At 34.4% G+C, this 19,851-nt stretch overlaps 1 protein-coding gene and 1 non-coding gene across 2 annotated transcripts; one reads left to right on the plus strand and one right to left on the minus strand.

Annotated features, from left to right (window-relative positions):
• The first annotated feature begins 15,459 nt into the window (after nt 1–15,459).
• LOC148801071 (small nucleolar RNA R71) lies at nt 15,460–15,566 on the plus strand. The gene has a single exon (XR_016084864.1). It is a non-coding gene; the product is annotated as a small nucleolar RNA R71 (small nucleolar RNA).
• Nucleotides 15,567–17,170: 1,604 nt separating this feature from the next.
• LOC148801072 (exopolygalacturonase-like) lies at nt 17,171–18,892 on the minus strand. Its single transcript, XM_088901824.1, has 4 exons — nt 18,696–18,892; nt 18,286–18,597; nt 17,655–18,167; nt 17,171–17,545 (listed from the first exon to the last, which is right to left on the minus strand). Exons 1-4 carry the CDS (start codon nt 18,813–18,815, stop codon nt 17,306–17,308), a joined length of 1,185 nt encoding a protein of 394 aa, XP_088757950.1. The 5' UTR covers nt 18,816–18,892; the 3' UTR covers nt 17,171–17,305.
• Nucleotides 18,893–19,851: the final 959 nt, after the last annotated feature.

Raw genomic sequence — 19,851 nt, forward strand, 5'->3', positions numbered from 1 at the left:
CCTTTCGTTGTCCTTTTTCTTCCCCTATTAAGGAGTGACCCCTATTAACGAGCACTTGATTCTGCATGTTAAAATTGGCATTCCCCTCCTTTCGCCCACCCTCTCTCGTTCTCTGTCCCCTTTCACCCCAGCTAGGTTATACCTCTCTCTCTCTCTCAAACTTTGTCTATAGCTTTCATAAAGCATGTATATGCTAAGATCAATGTTTTAAAAACCGATACGAAACCGGAACCGCTTTGGCCACTGGTTTCGATGTTAGTTGTATGGCCATCCAGTTTGAATGGATGACCCATTCTATTTTGATGTAAAAGTATTGAAAAATAATTAAAATATAAGATGACCAAAACTACCGTCTTGATCAAATGGGTTGATGGATCGACTACTTTTGTCAGTGGGTAGCTGACCATGTCAACGGTATTTTGCCAATGTACCTATTAAGAGTGAAATGGCACCTATTGGTTGTCTTGACAATGCTATGATCTTTTAAAGCAAATAGACAACACAAATCTATGTAGATCCACCTAACAACAACTAACATTAATTCCCTCTCTATCTTAACACAAGTTAAAACTAAAGATAAGCACACTTCATTTCTATACTATATATAAAAGTGTGAATGTTGTGTGAAACTCCTTCTGGACTAAAATTAGTCTCTATTTCTTTGTTTGAGAAAGAGTAGAAAAGTCATTTATTATAGTTTTAAAGCCACCTTTAATGGCTTCTATAATGGCAATATTTATGTATTTAGTCCATCTCTAATTGTAAGGGTTAAAAGTGCAACTTCAATTATTACCTTCCACCTCATTTAATCCCCTCTCATTAAGTTTTATAGTTAAGGTATTGAATCCCATTTATATTTTAAAACCGACTCAAAAATAAAATCATTCTTTATCCAAGTGGTGAGCTAAGCAATTCAACCATCCAAATCAAATTGATCAACCTCATATTTAGCAAATAAATTTTTTAAAATAGAAATAAATATTGAAATTTACAAAAATGTAGAAAACATTAGACACATTTATGTTATTTTTATTAATCAAATTATAAAAATAAGTGTTATAAACAAGGATCTTTTTAGTCATAATGAAAATGAAAAACATAATCTAGAATTTGTCAAAAATCAAATATAAAAGTTAATAATAAAAAGTTCACTTTTGGGTCAAATGTATTAAAAACCGATCAATGTTTTAAAAACCGATCCAAAACTGAAACCGCTTTGGCCACTGGTTTCCATATCAGTTGTTCGACCATCCGGTTTAAATGGATGACCCATTCTATTTTGAAGTAAAAAAATTGAAAAATAATTAAAATATAAGACGACCAAAACTATTGTCCCGATCAAATGGGTTGATGGTTCAACTGCTTGTGTCAGCGAGTAGCTGACCAAGTCAGTGGTTTTTTCCCAACGTACCTTATTAAGAGTGAAATGGCACCAGTTGGTACGATGATTCCTTGGTTGAACTGCATCCTTACATCCAGGTTAGCGATGGTTGACAGAATTGGGTAAGATAACTACAAATTTCCCCATCTATTTTTTTCCATTTTCTCCATTTTGCATTTTTGTAAATATCTATATTCACCCATGTTCTTAATTTCTCCACATAATCACTTGATTTCCACTTTAATTTATCCTTTTCTTTGAAGTCTCCCCTTAAATCTTCCCCCCTCTCCCACATCCCTACGATCTCTCCTCTCTATCTTCTCTTCACTTTTATCATATAAGGCATCCATTAATGAAAGATCAATCACTAATCTATCCTTGGAAAAAAATGAAAAAGAGTTGTTCTTTTATTGAACAAAAGGAGAAAAAGTTTAGAGTGACTACACTTATTTATTTAACTTGATAACTTACACTACAAATAATTAATTAATAACTTAATAAGTTCATTAATTAATTAAGTTAGTAATTTAATACAATTAATAGAAAACTATAAAAAACTGAAAGTCTATTAGTCATAAAATTATTTTCTATCAATTTAAAAAATAAAAAAATAATAAGAATATATAAAAATAATACATAATTAATACCACAAATCCTAAAATCAGCCCATACTTAAGTAAAGAGACAATTTATGAAAGCCTAATGTGATTATTGGTGTGTCCGGAAGTGTGTCATTAAACACTCTGGAACACCAGTTTAAAATTTATAATTTTTACCATTTCTCAAACAACTACTAATGTAGTAAATGGGTGAGAACGGGTCGTATCCATAGGGAAGCAAGTGAAAAATTAATATATATTTTGATTCGGACAAGAGAATGCAATCGGGAATGGTAAAAAATACGAAAATAAAATCTATTATTGTTGAAATTAAATGTTTTGAATCTAAACAAGATAATAAATAAAAATTAGAATTTAATAAGTATGAGAATCAACAAAGGAAATAAAAGAAATAAATAAAAAAAGCAACCCAGAATCCGGATCCGGTGGCGGTAGCTGCAAGTCGGCCAAACAGCTTGCAGAAACCCCTCTTGACAAGAACTGGGTGTCTGCCCTTTCTATAACCCTCGAACCCCTTGAGACACCTTAGCCTTAAACCGAACGAATTCAGGTCTGCAAAATAGAGAAACGAAAAATAATTAAATCTAAAAGATTGCAGAAATAAACATAGCAAAATAGAAAATAAAGAAAAAAAAAGAATGGTTGATCAAATCCAGTGGCGGTTGTTGTAGAATGGTTGAACAGCTTGCAGGAACCCCTCTTGACAAGATCTAGGCGTCCTCCCCTTCTACAACTCTTGAACTCCTCAAGAAACCTTAGCCTTGTTAAATGGGTGAATTGACCAACCCCTTCTCCAAGACCCCTGGGGTTCTTTTTATAGAGAATGGTGGATATAACTGGAATTAGAGAGAAAGTGGGGGGCGGCAACTAGGTTTTAGCAAAAATATGGGTGCTCTAAGGTTTAGAATGAAGGGTTAGGATGGATCTAGGGTGATTCTAAGGTTGAGAAGTAAAGGAGAAGGCACCCAAAATTATGTAAGGTTGAGATTTAATGTCAAAAGGCTGAATGATGAAGATTAGAAGTTAGGTGGCCCCTAGGGTTAGAATGCTAAAAAGAGAGTGTGCTAGAATGGACGGTGGCCACAACATTGCATTTAACTGGGAAAAGGCACATCTTGACTATTCTAAGGCTGGAAATACCCCTGAATTGATGCCCTTTAGGCATCAAAATGGAGAGTTATCAATTACCTTCTAGACATATAAGAGGGTTAATAGTTAATCTATCAAAGTAAATAGGTCATAGACTAAGGTTGGTTATTTCTCTCTAGCTTGAAAATGTTTGGGCTTGGACCTAGGAGCAATATTTCAAGTGTAGCCCACAATCTATTATGTATATATATGAAATATATACCTATATATATATTTTATATCATATCATATTATGTATATAGATATTATAAATAATACATATAATACATATTATATATAATATTTCATATTATATAAATTCTATTATATATTTTAGGGTAAAATACTCAAAAAGACCCCTAGGTTATTGAAATATTGGACATCATTGCTTCTTCACAAAAGGGTACAATGTTTATTTTGCCCCTCTTTTTTTCAAGTTATCAAAGCATGGAAACCATGGTTGTCCTGCCAATGCTATGATCTTTTAAAGAAAATAGACAACACAAATCTATGTAGATCCACCTAACAAAAACTAACATTAATTCCCTCTCTATCTTAACACAAGTTAAAACAAAAGATAAACACACTTCATTTCAATACTATATATAAAAGTGTGAATGTTGTCGAAATTCCTTTTGAACTAAAATTAGCCTCTATTTCTTTGTTTGAGAAAGAGTAGAAAAGTCATTTATTATAGTTTTAATGGCAGCTTTTATGGCATCCATAATGGCAACATTTGTGTATTTAATCCATCTCTAATTGTAAGGGTTAAAAACGTAACTTCAATTATTGCCTTCCACCTCATTTAATCCCCTCTCATTAAGTTTTATAGTTAAGGTATTAAATCCCATTTATATTTTAAAACCAACTCAAAAACAAAACCATTCTTTATCCAAGTGGTGGGCTAAGAAATTCAACCATCCAAATCAAATTGATCAACATCATATTTAGGTAATAAATTTTTTAAAATAGAAATAAATATTGAAACTTATAAAAATGTAGAAAACATTAGACATATTTATGATATTTTTATTAATCAAATTAGAAAAATAAGTGTTATAAACAAGAAACTTTTTATTCATAATGAAAATGAAAAACATAATTTAGAATTTATCGAAAATGAAATATAAAAATTAATAATAAAAAGTTTACTTTTGGGTCAAATGTATTAACCTTTAATGTAATGAATAAATAATAAAATGAAAATATCATAAATTTAATAAAATTTATAAATACAAAAATGAAAAAAATACATAAATTTGGATGTTGTCACTCCATTGAATAAGATTTGCTTCAGCAGTGATTTGGTGTATCTTAGATTTTAATATAAGATTGGTATTTAATCCCTCATCTCTAGCAACAATTTTTTTTTTTTTTTATTTCTTCATTGTTGGGGTTGCATTTTCTTTTGTTGTTACAACTTAAAAAGAATCATAGAAATGAGAAAACTCAAAATCAAAATAGAAAAACTAAAACACCTAACTAATTTTGGGTATCATATATAATTGAACAAGATTATGAGATATGAAAGTTTTTTTTAATTATTTTCTTTTAAATTATATTTTAAAATAAATAAAAAAATTGGAATTGGTTTGAAAGCAACATGAAAGCCCTTAATTGTGTCGAACATAATAATGGTTAAACCATTTAGGTTAAAAGTTCTCTAACCATTTCAATGGCTCTTTTGTAAAATAGCGGTTCTGGGCAAAAGGGAACCGATGACTTTATCGGTTCCCAAGCCAAAATGGTTCAACCATTCCTTATAGTCTAGTTTTGAATGCAGTGGCTAAAATACACATTTTGGAATTTAGTCTCAATTTAATTGTAAGATTTAAATTATAAATTGAACTATTACTTTTTGCCTCATTCACTCTATTTCAAATTTACATTTTTATTTTGATAAATGAAAAAAGAAAAAAAAAGATACAACAAAAAGATATAACACTACAAAAAGAAGAGTTTAGCGAAGCAGGTAGGCATCTCAATGATACGTGAAACTTCACAAGTCGATCTGATTATCACTTATTTGGATGAGGTGTTTATGTAATCAGATTTGAAATTTGCAATCTACATCTGATTGATAATAAAAAACAAGAGAACATATAAAAACAAAAAATACAAAATACATAAAGTTTATAAAAAATTTTGGAGATATTATTACTATAATTATCATCATCTAGAATAACCACGTGCACACTTACTACTCAAGGAACTTGTATAATCTCCTTGCTGATAAGAGGCATTGGTCATTCTCTCCACATTCCACACACATCTCCTTGAAGCAAGAATATGATTTGGTGGATGGTAGTTTTTGTCATGCCAATTGAGATTGTTCACTCTTGCAAGAAATTCTTAACCAACCGGTTGTAAAGGTTGTTTATAAACGAGGTACTCTCTTGTCGGACACGGCCACCATTGTTATTATTGCCAGAAAACTTGGAGTCATCATGAGTAATAAGTAAGCACTTAAAATAGTCAATTGGACATTTTTCTTGGGGAGATAACTATCTCCTAAAAGAGGATGACTTTTTGAAAATATAGAAGAAGAAAGAGGATGACTTTCAACACTATGCATTTTTATAATAACAAACTCATTCAGAACTTAATGAGTTTTCTAAATGTGCAAGTGTATCCATTAACTTAAGAATGATTAACAAATGCTAAGAGAGGCAAAGCATGAATGGAAATCTGGGTAGTGTCAATCATTTTGAATCATTTTAATGAAGATGATAGTTCAAAAGATAAACCAAGAAATAAGTTTGCCACCATGTGGAAGCCTATTAAGAGGCATTGTGTTATTCCTATGTTTATAGTATAATATCATGCTTGCAATTGTATAGCTAGTGGTTAGCATGTTGTCCTCTGAGATAGAAGGGAATGAAAGTTTTGGATACGACCCATAAAGAGTATCCTAGGGCATCTAGTCCTTTAAGTAAGAAAATGAAGGCGTGTTGTAAAAATAAGGATAATTCCGGTAAGACTATCCACTGCAACAGTCTTGCTGTCACCCAAGAAGTCTAGTGGTGTGCCAGGGAGAGGATGTAGGATGACTTTGGCCAAACCTTGATAAAACTTGTTTGTGTTGTGGTTTCCTTGTTCTTTGAATTTTTACACATATTATTTCTCGTCACATGACTTTTTCCATTACCGATCTCCATAACGTTCGATTAGCACTCAAGGTTTTGAAAAGGAGCTTAGTTGGGAAAGAAGTGTGTAGAACCCAATTTACCTTCCCTCTTGGATTATGCTACCTAGGCTAACAATAAGACCAATAGTGGGTGTGTTAGAGTACGCTCTGATATTTCATTGAATGAATTCGATGATTTGAATAAAAAGTTAGAGAACCCTAATGAATGTAGGTAAGGTCCAAGGAATTTCCTTCCCAAATGGTGGGAAGAAAGCTCAAGTTTTGCTGAGATCCAAGTTGCTAGATTGTTGCGCAAACTACCAAGCAAAAGGATCCCTTGACTAAAGGAAGTAAAATTAATTTAAGAACTTGGAGATATCCTATATTAGATGTAGGGATCAGAACAATGCAGAGTTAGGGAGGGTTTTGTAAATTGTAAACTCGCATCTAATTTCAAGTAGCATATAAGCTCTAAAATAGCAAAATAGCATTGCACAAATATCAAAATTTCAGTTGTTTCATTGAAACATATAGAGAATACATAAGTTATTAATTATCCTTCACATAGTTGTTCATGCTTGGGGTGGAGCACAAACAGGTGGAACTAGATGGCCAATAAAGGTTGGCTTGACGTTTTAACATGTAGAATTTTCGGGTCCTTGTGGTTCACTATAAACCAAGTTGATTTCTCCAATCTCCACATTCTCACATGGCACGACCGGGCTGCATGAAAGTATGACACATTGTTGTGTTGCCGAAGTGCCCTTAATGTTATCAGATTTAACTCCACTCACCTTTACACATGATGGTTGCTGTAAGGAAGAAAAAAATAAAGTTGATTTCACTCTCTATCTTAACACAACTTAAAACAAAAGATAAGCACACTTCATTTCTATACTATATATAAAAGTGTGAATGTTATGTGAATCTCCTTTTGGACTAAAATTAGCCTCTATTTCTTTGTTTGAGAAAGTTTAGAAAGGTCATTTCTTATAGTTTTAATGCCTGCTTTTATGGCTTCAATAAGGTCAATATTTGTGTATTTAGTCCATCTCTAATTGTAAGGGTTAAAAATGTAACTTCAATTATTACCTTCCACATCATTTATTCCCCTCTCACTAAGTTTTATAGATAAGTTATTAAATTCCATTTATATTTTAAAAACGACTCAAAAACAAAACCATTCTTTATCCAAGTGGTGGCTAAACATTTCAACCTTCCAAATCATATTGATCAATCTATGAATTCATATTTTGGTAATAAAATTTTTAAAATAGAAATAAATGTTGAAATTTACAAAAATGTAGAAAACATTAGACACATTTATGATGTTTTTATTAATCAAATTAGAAAAATAAGTGTTATAAACAAGAATCTTTTTATTCATAAGGAAAATGAAAAACATAATTTAGAATTTGTCGAAAATCAAATATAAAAATTAAACTTTTGTGTCAAATTTATTAACCTTTAATGTCATGAATAAATAATAAAAATTTATAAATACAAAAATTAAAAAAGTACATAAATTTGGATGTTTCCACTCCATTGAATAAGATTTGCTTCAGTGGTGATTTGGTGTATCTTAGATTTTAATATAAGAATGGTATTTAATCTATCATCTCTAGCATCAATTTTTTTATTTTTTTATTTCTTCATTGTTGGGGTTGCATTTTTTTTGTTGTTACAACTTAAAAAGAATCATAGAAACGAGAAAACTCAAAATCAAAATCGAAAAACTAAAAATCCAAACTAATTTTGAGTAGCATATTTAATTGAACAAGATTATGAGATATGAAAGTTTTTTTTAATTATTTTATTTTTAAATTAAATAAAAAAATTGGAATTGGTTTGAAAGCAACATGAAAGCCCTTAATTGTGTCGAACATTTTAACAGTTAAACCATTCGGGTTAATAGTTCTCTAACCATTTCAACGGCTCTTTTGTAGAATAGTGGTTCAGGGCAAAAGGGAACCGGTGACTTTATCGGTTCCCAGGCCAAAATGGTTCGACCATTCCGTGTAGTCTGGTTTTTAATGCAGTGGCGAAAATACACATTTTGGAATTTAGTCTCAATTTAATTGTAAGGTTTAAATTATAAATTGAACTTCTACTTTTTGCCTCATTCACTTGGTGTGTCCAGAAGCATGTCGTTAACCACTTCGAAACACCAATTTTTTATTTATAAAAGTTTTTCGATTCTCAAGCAATTACAAACGCAGTAAATGGTGAGAACTGGTCGTATCTACAGGGAAGTGAGGGAAAAATCGTTATTTACTTAAATCCGGGAAAGAGAACACAATTGAGAGTTGCAGAAACATAGAATTTAATTAATTAAACTGAAATTCATTAAAATAAAACTCGAATAGTACTGGAAGTGAAAAGTGTAGAAAAATAAATAAATAACAGAAATAAACAAATAAAAGGAATGAAATAAAAAGTCTGTAATCCGATCATAGGTGGCAGTCTCCGAATTCCAGATCTGTAGAAAAGAAAACAAAAATCAAACTGAATGAAAGTAAATTGCAAAAAGAAAAAAAAAATGGAACTAGAAATGAAAGAACAAAAATTAACTCTAAGACTAATTGTTGGGATTCGAATCTAGAGGTGGCAGTAGTGGCTTAGGCGATCTGCAAATAGGAACCCCTCCTCTTGCCTGGGCATCCTCCTCTTCCTTTACCCTTGAACTTCTCAAGATCAACCTTTCGTCTTACTTGGGGGCAGAATCCAACCCCTTTTCAAGAGCCCTTGGGTCCTTTTTATAGAGAATGATGGACACAACTTGGATTAGAGAGAAAGAGGGGAGCATATGGATTGTGCTTGACTTAATCTCATACTGTAAGGCTTGAGTGTCTGGCAACTGTATGCAAGATGAAGGGTTATATTGGGTTGGAGTGAAGTATTCCTTCAACTTTGTGGGTTGGGCATCTTTTGGTTGCAATGTTGGTGATGGAGGTATCTCTCTATTTTGGGTATGGGTTCTACAGTTTCTCTCCTTAGAGATCTCCTTCCCAACATACAACTCAGAAGTTCCTTTTTCTTCTTGTTGAAATTTGAATTTTAATTTCAAATTTGGATTTTGAAATTTAAACTCAAATTGGAAAAATTTTATATATATATATATATATTTATTTTCTCTTTTTTTGAAATTTAAATTCAAATTCAGATTTTGAAATTTAAATTTCTGAAATTTAAATTCAAATTTGAATTTTTATATTTAAAAAAATGCAAGCAACTCACACATATAACCTATGGGCTGACCTAGGGTTTCCTAAACTAGTGGTTCAACTAATGTGAATCCTCTTAGGTTCACTTGGAATTACACCACTTCCTTTGGTTAGCTAGGTAAGAGGTGGGGGTGTGGGAGGCTCCCCTTGCTCTCGCAAAGAACTAATTAAATAACCACAAAACCCACATAGGTGTAGCCGTTTAACCTCTTTCCTTAGACACCAACCACCGGTTATGGAAAGTAATTACAAGCTTCCCTAAGATTCAGCACACGTTTGAACCAAAAGTGAGGCTTCCTAAAGGGTCTTGCTATCCAAATTTTAAATTAGGGTTTAGGGTGAGCCGCACGTGAAGGGTGGTGATTTTTGGGCCAAGGAAGGGTGATGAAATCCCTACCTTATCTTATTTAAGTTGGAATGCCCTTAAATGGATTAACAAAAAAGAAACAAAATAAACAAAGAAAACGCCACTAATTACAATGCATGAACAATTATTTCTAATATGCATTTCAGCATTTACACATAAAATAATAAAGCAAACTAATTAAGCAAAAGGAACAATTAAAATAATAAAAAGAAAACCTAACACATTCACAACTAACAATGATAATTTCAGCAATTAAATAAAACTATATGATGCATGCTCTAGAATATCACACCCTAAATGCTGGAATGCAAATGCAAAACTTTTAAAATATTAATTAATTAATTAATTAATTTATTTTTTATTATTTTTAATTTTTTTGACATTCGTGATTTGAAATTTAAATTCAAATTAAAATTTAAATTTAAATTCGAATTTGTAATTTAAACTCAAATTCAAAAATTTGAACAATTTCCTATTTAACAATTAATTATTTAATTAAATAACTAAAAAAGGAAATTAAATAAAGCAACAAATAATTATTGCAAAAAAAATAAAAAAATTAATTATGCTAAAAAAGAATTAACAACTACCAAAAATAAATTCTAAAAAGAGAAAAAATAGCTACTCAAAAGGTGAAACCGAAAATAAAATAAAAAAAATGATTATGCGGCAATAAAAAAATAAAATAAAATAAACAATATTTTTTATCTAAAAATAAAAAAAAAACAAACCTACTAAAACAGAAATTCGAACAAGAAATTAAAATAAAGAAGAAATTCGATCTAGAAAGAAAACGAAAGAAAAATAATACTAAAAAATAAATAAACCGGATCTAGAAACAAATTAATTAAAAATTAAAAATCACTATTCTACCAAAAAAGAGTTTAAAAATAAAAATAAAAAAAACCAAAAATAAAATGGGACGACTACACTTGAAATGCAATCCAATTAACATTCTCTTCTCTTCTCTCCCGCAGTCCCGCAATGCTCTAGTACCCCACCTTTTGCTATTTCGTCCTGCAAAATCAAAGAGAAGTAAGAATTAAATGAGATAACGGATCAAGTAATAAAATGAAAATAAAAAAATAATGAAATAGATCCAAATAAAGCAAATAAATTTTTTTCTCCATTGCTTCCCCGACAACAACGCTAAAAACTTGGTGTGTCCGGAAGCGTGTCGTTAACCACTTCAGAACAGCAGTTTTAATATTTATAATTTTTTTTTCTGATTCTCAAACAATTACAAATGCAGTAAATGGTGAGAACGGGTCGTATCCACAAGGAAGCGAGGGAAAATTATTATTTACTTAAATCCGGGAAAGAGAACACAATTAAGAGTTGCAGAAACACGAAATTTAATTAATTAAGCTGAAATTCATTAAAATAAAATTCAAATAGTGATGGAAGTGAAAAGTGCAAAAAAATAAATAAATAACAGAAATAAATAAATAAAAGAACGGAATAAACAGTTTGTAATCCGATCAGAGGTAGTAGTCTCCGAATCTCTCCTTTGACCCTTGAACTTCTCGAGCTAGGCCTTCCGTCTTACCTGGCCGAATTCCAGATCTGCAGAAAAGAAAACAAAAATCAAACTGAATGAAAGTAAATTGCAGAAAGAAAGAAAAAACGGAACTAGAAATGAAAGAACAAATTTTAAATCTAAGACTAATGGTTGGGATCCGAATCTAGAGGTGGCAGTAGTGGCTTAGGCGAACTGCAAGCAGGAACCCCTCCTCTTGCCTGGGCGTTCTCCTCTTCCTCTACCCTTAAACTTCTCAAGATTAGCCTTCCATCTTACCTAGAGGTAGAATCCAACCCCTTCTTAGGAGCCCTTGGGTCCTTTTTATAGAGAAGGATAGACACAATTGGGATTAGAGAGAAAGAGGGGGGCGGTAGCTAGGTTTTAGCAAAGATATAGGCACCCTAGGGTTTCTAATGAAGGGTTAGGATGGTTCTGGGTTGATCCTAAGGCTGAGAAGAGAAGGAGAGGGTGCCCAATATTATGTAGGACTGAGATTTGGGCGCCCAAAAATGAAGGGTGGAGATTAAGGCGCCTAGGGTTGAAAGGTGGAGATTAAAAGGAGTGGGTGGCGCCCTAGAGTGGATGACTGAGATAGAAAATGGAATGGAGGGATGTCTAATGGCAAGGGGCTGAATGGTGAGGATTAGAAGTTAGGTGGTGCCCTAGGGTTAAAAAGCTAAAAAGAGAGTGCCCTAAAATGAATGGTGGAGATTAGAAGAGATGAAGGTGGAGATTGAGCAGCTAGGGGCGGCTAGGGTTTGCTAAGGATGAAAAGAATGAGTTAGAAGGCGCCCTAGGGTTTGCTAATGAAAGGGAGCATGCTAATATAGTAGGAGGGGCGCCATTCTGGGTTTAGCAGATAGGAGACGTCCTCCTATTCTTAGTTTTTCACAAAAATACCCCATCTTTCGGTTGGACTTCACATCAGCTTTCCAAAAACTACATTTTATCCATGTAACTTCCCCAGTTTTCCATAGAAGTTGCACAGAGACCCTCAAAGGTCACAACATTGAATTTAACTAGGAAAAGGGCACACTTTGACTATTCTAAGGCCGAAAATACCCCTAAAATGATGCCCTTAAGGCATTAAAATACAAAGTTGTCACACCCCCAACTTAACCATTGCTAGTCCCTTAGCAATGCAGCCTTAAAGTTACACAGAGTAAAGAGATCATTCCCATTGCAAGATCATCCCTCACAAAATTAGTCAAGTATCCTGATTCCAGAATTCTCAAACTTTGTATAGATCGGTATTGGACTTAGGGGGTAAAACTATCTTGCTTTGAATATTACAGAAACTTGCCTTAAAAATCATATATACCCTTCCATTTGCAGACTGTCTCGATAAGCTGAGATTGATTTTTAAAATTAGGCGGGTATACTTCTTATCATTTTTTATAGTGGATTTCTACCCCTGAACTTGATATGCACACTTATTTTTGTTGCTACCTTCCACTGTTTGATGCGAATCCCGACACTTGCCTTAGGTGAAGAACCCGGTTACTAAGTGTTAGGTAAGTGTCTTTGGCATTCCCTTTTCCGTTTGACGCGAATCTCGACACTTGACTTAGGTGAAGAGACCTGGTTACTAAGTCTAGGGCGTCCATTGACCTTTTATTCTGTTTTTTTTTTTTGCAACATTGTTCAGGGTAGTCCACTATTTCTAACAATTTGAAGAATTTTTGTTTAATTTCTCCATCTTTCTCTTCTTATCTTGGCAGGGGCAAATTTGGGAGTATTTTCTAATTTCTAAACGGTTTCGACAATATTCAAATAAGACCAATTTTTACTCCTATCACTTGCTACCAATTTCTACAAAATTCACTATTATTTTATTAGTTTCCTCAACTTTCTCTGTTTGGGAATCTCTTTTAATGGAAGAAATTTTAATTTTTCTAGTGAAATTTTAATTCTACATATTTAAAGGCTTAGCTTCTCAATTTTTTTTTCAAAATTTCATTTTTTTCTCTTTTCTCACCCCCAACTTATGTACCATTGTCCCTAATGGCATGACTAGGCTGATGCAAAAAGGACTTGGGCCAAAGGGAACAATCAATAGGATTTTCTTGAGGGGTTCAAGGTCTGCCACCTGGTCTCGAATAAAAAAAAAAGAGGAAAAAAACTCAAATCCTAACAACAGAAACACTAAAAACTACGTTGGGTTGCCTCCCAATCAATGCTAAGTTTAACGTCTTCAGCCAGACACATTCATTCACTTTTTTCATCTAGACTCTCAGACTTACTTTCTTCTTCATGCAAATAGGGCTCAGATTGGGCTAACCAAGGGGTAGATAGATCATTTAAAAAGTCATCCACTATATCTACCTTGAACTCATCTTCCCCTAGGTTTGGATACTTAGAGGCACTAAAAACATTTAACTAGACTTTCTGCTCCCCAAATGAGATGTCCATTTCTCCCGATTTACAGTTGATGTTTGCATTGGTCATTGCTAGAAATGGTCATCCTAAGATTATCGGGCTATGGTTCAGTTCCTTGGTTGGGATCATGTCTAGGACAACAAAATCTACTGGGAAATAACAATCTTCTATCCTGCGTCCTCGATAATACCTCGAGGAGTCTTGGCTGACTGATCGACGGGTTGTAGAATTACTAGGGTAGGTTTTAACTCGCTGATCCTGAACCTTTCATAAATGACGGATGGAAGAAGATTTACATTGGCCCCAAGATCCAATAGGGCCCGATCGAAGGTGATTCCAGAGATGACACATCTTATGAAAGGAGCACCCAGTCTTTCATTTTCTGGGGAAGTTGGTTTAGGAGGACCGCACTAACGTCTGCCGAGAGCATCACTTTTTGTGGGGCCGATCGTGGCTCCCTCTTTTGAGTGCACAACTCTTTCAGAAACTTGGCGTAGGTTGAGACATGTTGGATTGCATCGAGGAGAGGGATGTTAATATTGACTTATTTGAATAATTCCCTGATCTCCTCGTTGCGCATCTCTTTCTTCTTTCACAACAGCCCGACTGTGAGTACGGTTGGAAAGGGGACCACAAGTTGATTCGCTAAAGGTTATTCTTCTAAAGTTTCCTTTTCTTTTTCTTCTCCCCCCAACTTAGGATCTTCCTGCTCCTTTTTTTCTTTTCAATTTTCTTTTCCTCATATGGGTCTTCTAAAATTCTCTCATTCCTTAAGGTTGTAACAGCTTTGGCATTTTTGAACTGAGGGTTCTTAGGAGGTGGTTGAATTTGTTGTGGAGGACCCGGTAGCTAATTCCTAGGGTTTGCAACCGGTTGACTCGGTAATTGCCCTACTTCTCTCCTCGCATTAGCTTCGACTAGCTGTCCTATTTGGCTTTCTAATCTGGTAAAGTACAACTGCTGATTTAGGATTAGCTGCTGAAGCTGAATGAATTAGTCATCTACTGTATGGGTCTGAAGCGGTTAAGGGTAAGCCTGATACGGTTGGGTCTCGGTTGGTTCCGAGGGTACATCTGCTGGAATTGGTTCTGTACTTGTGGCCTCTGAAATTGTTGGGCCATGGAGTTAGATGGATGATGATACTGTTGGGACTGTGAATTGGGTTAATGTGTCCTCCAAGAAAAGTTAGGGTGATTTCTCCACCCAGGGTTTTAAGTATTTGAGAATGGATCATTGTTGGACCTTGAGAAACTCTGGGCTGCCTAAACCTATTTTTGGATAAAAGGCGGAAACTGGGCCGCCGTAGGATAATCATCAACCTGGTGGGCTAGGCTAGAACAAATGGAGCAACTTCAGGATAGGGTGTAGATGGGCCCGATTGTTGGTTATAGGTGAAAAACTGATCAAGCTTCTAGGTTAGAAGATCTACACTGTCCAATTTTCGTGAGATGACATTCAAGTCCATTCTTGCCTCAGGCTCTGTATAATTCCTGACTTCATAGAGCCCTGCCGTTTTTGTGGGTTCCACCGATCTTTCATAGGAATACAAGGATGCATTATTGATGGAGTTTTCATTCAAGGTCTTGAAAAGCGTATATGCTTCATTCTCACTTTTGCTCACAAATGCCCCCCCCCACAGGATGCATCTACCATTCGCCTATATTGATCTGTCAAACCTTCATAGAAGGCTTAGACAATTTGCCACTGGGACAGGCCATGGTGTGGGCATTTTCTCATTAATTCCTTCATTCTCTCCCAAGCCTCATGAATTTGTTCACCCGGTGTTTGGGTGAATCCAGTGATGGCTCTTCTCATGGTATTAGTTCATCCGATAGGGTAGAACTATCTAAGGAATTCTTGTTGCATTTCTGCCCAAGTTCTAATAGGTCTCCCTATAGTCCCCAACCAGTGTTTGGCCTTATCTTTCAAGGAGAAGGCGAAAAGAGTCAATCTAAGGGCATCATCATTGAAGTTCTGGATCCTTACAATGAACAAATTTCCAGAAACTCGTCTATGTGTTTGTATGGGTACTCACTTGGTTCCCAAGGCAAAATGGTTCGACCATTCCGTATAGTCCGGTTTTTAATGTAGTGGCGGAAATACACATTTTGGAATTTAGTCTCAATTTAATTGTAAGGTTTAAATTATAAATTGAACTACTACTTTTTGCCACATTCACTCTATTTAAATCTTACTTTTATTTTGATAAATGAAAAAAGTAAAAAAAAAAAGATATAATACTACCAAAGGAAGAGTTTAGCAAAGCAGGTAGGCAAGTCAATGATACTTGAAAGTTCACAAGTCGATCTGACTATCACGTATTTGGACGAGGTGTTTATGTAATCAGATTTGAAATTTGCAATCTACTTCTGATTAATAATAAAAAACAAGAAAAAATATAAAAACAAAAAATACAAAATACATAAAGATTATAGAAAATTTTGGATATATTATTACTATAATTATCATCATCTAGAATCACCACGTGCAAAGCACATGCACACTTACTACTTATACAAAAATGGGAAAAATAAATTCAACACTATAACCTAAAAAAAAATGGGTTAATCATTATCAATTTGTGTCTTCACAAAGTAGCCTTGAATGTTGACTTTTTTAACTTTTTGTGACTTAGAAAAATGAGTATGACTACTCCGGGAACTTGTATAATCTCCTTGCTGATAAGAGGCATTGATCATTCTCTCCACATTCCACACACATCTCCTTAAAGCTAGAAAATGATTTGGTGGATGGTAGCTTTTGTCATGCCAATTGAGATTGTTCGAACTTGCTAGAAATTCTTAACCAACCGGTACAAAAGGTTGTTTGTAAATGAGGTACTTTCTTGTCGGATACGACCGCCATTGTTACTATTGCCAGAAAGCTTGGAGTCATCATGAATAATAAATAAACGCTTTAAATAGTCAATTAGACATTTTTCTTGTGGAGATAAGTATCTCCTAAAAGAGGATGCCCTTTTGAAAATATAGAAGAAGAAAGAGGATGACTTTCAACACTATGCGTTTTGATAATAACAAACTCATTGAGAACTTAACAAGTTTTCTCAATGTGCAAGTATATCCATTAACTTAAGAATGATTAATACAGCAACAATCTTGCTGGCACGCAGGAAGTCTAGCGGTGTGCCAGGGAGAGGAAGTAGGACGACTTTGGCCGAACCTTTATAAAGCTTATTTGTGTTGTGATTCCCTTGTTCTTTGAATTTATTACATACATTATTTCTCTTGTCACACAACTTTTTCAATTACCGATCTCCACAACGTTCGATTAGCACTCAAGCTTTTGAAAAGGAGATTAGTTGGGAAAGAAGTGTGTAGAACCCAATTCACCTTCCCTCTTGGGTTATGCTACCTAGGCAAACAGTAAGACCAATAGTGGGAGTGTTAGAATACACTCTGATATTTCATTGAATGAATTCGATGATCTTAATAAGCTCTAAAATAGAAAAATAGCTTTGCATAAATATCAAAATTTCAGTTGTTTCATTGAAACATGTAGAGAATACATAAGTAATTAATTATCCTTCACATAGTTGTTCATGCTTGGGGTGGGGCACAAACAGGTGGGACTTGATGGCCAGTAAAGGTTGGCTTGACGTTTAAACATGTAGAATTTCCAGGTCCTAGTGGTCCATTATAAACCAAGTTGATTTCTCCAATCTCCACATTCTCACAAGGCACAGCCGGGCTGCATGAAAGTATTACACATTGTTGTGTTGCCGAAGTGCCCTTAATGTTATCAAATTTAACTCCACTCACCTTAACACGTGATGGTTGCTGCAAAGAAGAAAAAAAAGAAAGAAATATATCATTAAACTCCCTAAAGCTTTATGATTTACTAAATTTCCCGGATATATGTATATACTAAGAAAGAAAAATTACGTACCGTGTCACAGATTGCGTGTGGACAGTAGTTTTGATCTAAGATAATTGGATTGGAGACATTGTTCATAGTTATACCAGTAAAAGAGATATCGGAGGCACTTCCAGGCTTAGAGTTGGGCCAAGTTTTAATCCTTACACCATTATCTGTGTTTGTCAAGGTGCAGTCGCTTACATGCACTCCAGCCACAGGTCCTTCGTTGTCATATTTACCCAAACTACCAATGCTAATTCCATGCCCTGGTCCACATGTTACCTTGCTGACGGTTAAATCTTTAGTACCATCTCCAACTGAGACACAATCATCACCTGTTCCAATTGTTGTATCCAAAATTTTCACTCCGGTTGATCTTCCAATGTGAATGCCATCGGTGTTAAGACTGTTCGCCGGTGCCGTGACGGTAATATGTTGGAAAGTCACATTGTTTCCACCCAATAGAAAGAGGTTAAACATCTTGCTATTCAACGAGGTTATGTCATGGATGAAACCATTAGTGATAAAGTTGAATCTTACATTCTGTTAATTGTACCAAAGCAAAAGTTTAATAGATTTTGATGACATGTCAATAATAACATTAATAATAACCAACATACAACTTGGATTAATTGTACTTAATTCATTGGAAAAAACTCACTGTTGGTAGTATCCGGCAGGTGTCAAAATGCATGCTACAGTCGTTCACAGTCCATGCCTTTTGTCCTTGGCCATCAAAGGTTCCACCTCCAAACACTGTGAGGCCGGTGATGGTTTCAAAAACAACCCAGGCATCGGATTTAATGGCAGCTGGATCGGGTGGAGCCTGTACCAAACCTTCAACCCGAAAGATTATTTCTCCTTTGCAGGGTCCTAGAAACTTTACTTCATTCAATGTATATGTCCCTTTTGGAATAATAACTTGAGCTGTCCCTGTTGCTGCACATGCATCTTTCCAAGCATTCAACAGAGCCTGATTGTGTTTGTGTTTATACATACAAAACAAAACTTATAATGAATTTGACATTCTATAGATTGAGTAGATATCATTAAAGTCTGTCAAACTCTAACCTGGGTAATGTCTGCACCGGCTGCTCCACCATACTTTGTCACGTCAAAATCTTGGGCTTGTACCACATACAACGTAAAGAACAATAGAAATATGATATGAAGATTCAATTTCGAACCCATTTTCTATTCTTTCCCTATAATTTCTTCTTCTTCTTCTTCTTCTTCTTCTTCTTCTTCTTCTTAGGATCTATTCCCAATTACTGCCTTAATTCATATGTTAATATATATAATAGAAGGTGTTCATCGTCTTCCACTTTCTTAGAGTTACAAAGGCCAAAAACCTTGCAAACCTAACCACATGTCAACAGCTTACCAAAACCAAAAGGTTTCACTAAATATAGATCCAGATCTGCAAGTCATCTGTTTCCCCTTTCATTGTCATTGTTGTTCCCCTATTAAGGAGAGACCCCAGTTAACGAGCACCTCATTCTGCATGTTAAAATAGGCATTTTCCCATCCTTTCGCCTACCCTCTCTCGTTCTTGGTCCCTTTCCACCCCAGCTAGGTTCTACCTCTCTCTCTCTCTCTCAAACTTTGTCTACAGCTTTCATATATCATGTATATGCTAAAACCAATGTTTTAAAAACTTATCTGAAGCCAGAACAGCTTTGGCCACTAGTTTCCATGTCAGTTGTTCGACCATCCGGTTTGAATGGATGACCCATTCTATTTTGAAGTAAAAAAATTGAACAATAATTAAAATATAAGATGACCAAAACTACTATCCCGACCAAATAGGTTGATGGTTCGACTGCTTGCGTCAGCGGGTAGCTGACCACATCAACGGTTTTTTACCAACGTACCTATTAAAAGTGAAATGGCACCAGTTGGTAAATGATTGCTGGGTCCAACTGTGTCCTAGCATCCAGGTCAACGATGGCTGATAGAAATGGGTAAGATAGCTATAAATTTCCCTATCTATTATTTTTTTCCATTTTCTCCATTTTGTATTTTTGTAAAGATCTATATTCACCTATGTTCTTAATTTCTCCACATAATCACTTCATTTCCTCTTTAATTTATCCTTTTCTTAGAACTCTCCCCTTAAATCTTTCCCACCTCTCCCACATCCCTACAATCTCTCCTCTCTAACTTCCCTTCACTTTTCTAATATAAGGCATCGATTAATGAAAGATCAATCACTAATATATCCTTG

Source organism: Nelumbo nucifera, chromosome 3, assembly GCF_055504915.1.
Source record: "Nelumbo nucifera cultivar China Antique chromosome 3, China Antique-T2T, whole genome shotgun sequence".
Classification (NCBI taxonomy): domain Eukaryota; kingdom Viridiplantae; phylum Streptophyta; class Magnoliopsida; order Proteales; family Nelumbonaceae; genus Nelumbo; species Nelumbo nucifera.

Excerpts from the sequence above, each read along its gene's own strand:
- LOC148801072 (XM_088901824.1), bottom strand. The coding sequence starts at position 18,815 with ATGGGTTCGAAATTGAATCTTCATATCATATTTCTATTGTTCTTTACG. Across the intron at positions 18,168-18,285 it reads CCTGCCGGATACTACCAACA|AATGTAAGATTCAACTTTAT; the intron begins GTGAGTTTTTTC and ends TACAATTAACAG. Across the intron at positions 17,546-17,654 it reads CACACGCAATCTGTGACACG|CAACCATCACGTGTTAAGGT; the intron begins GTACGTAATTTT and ends TCTTCTTTGCAG.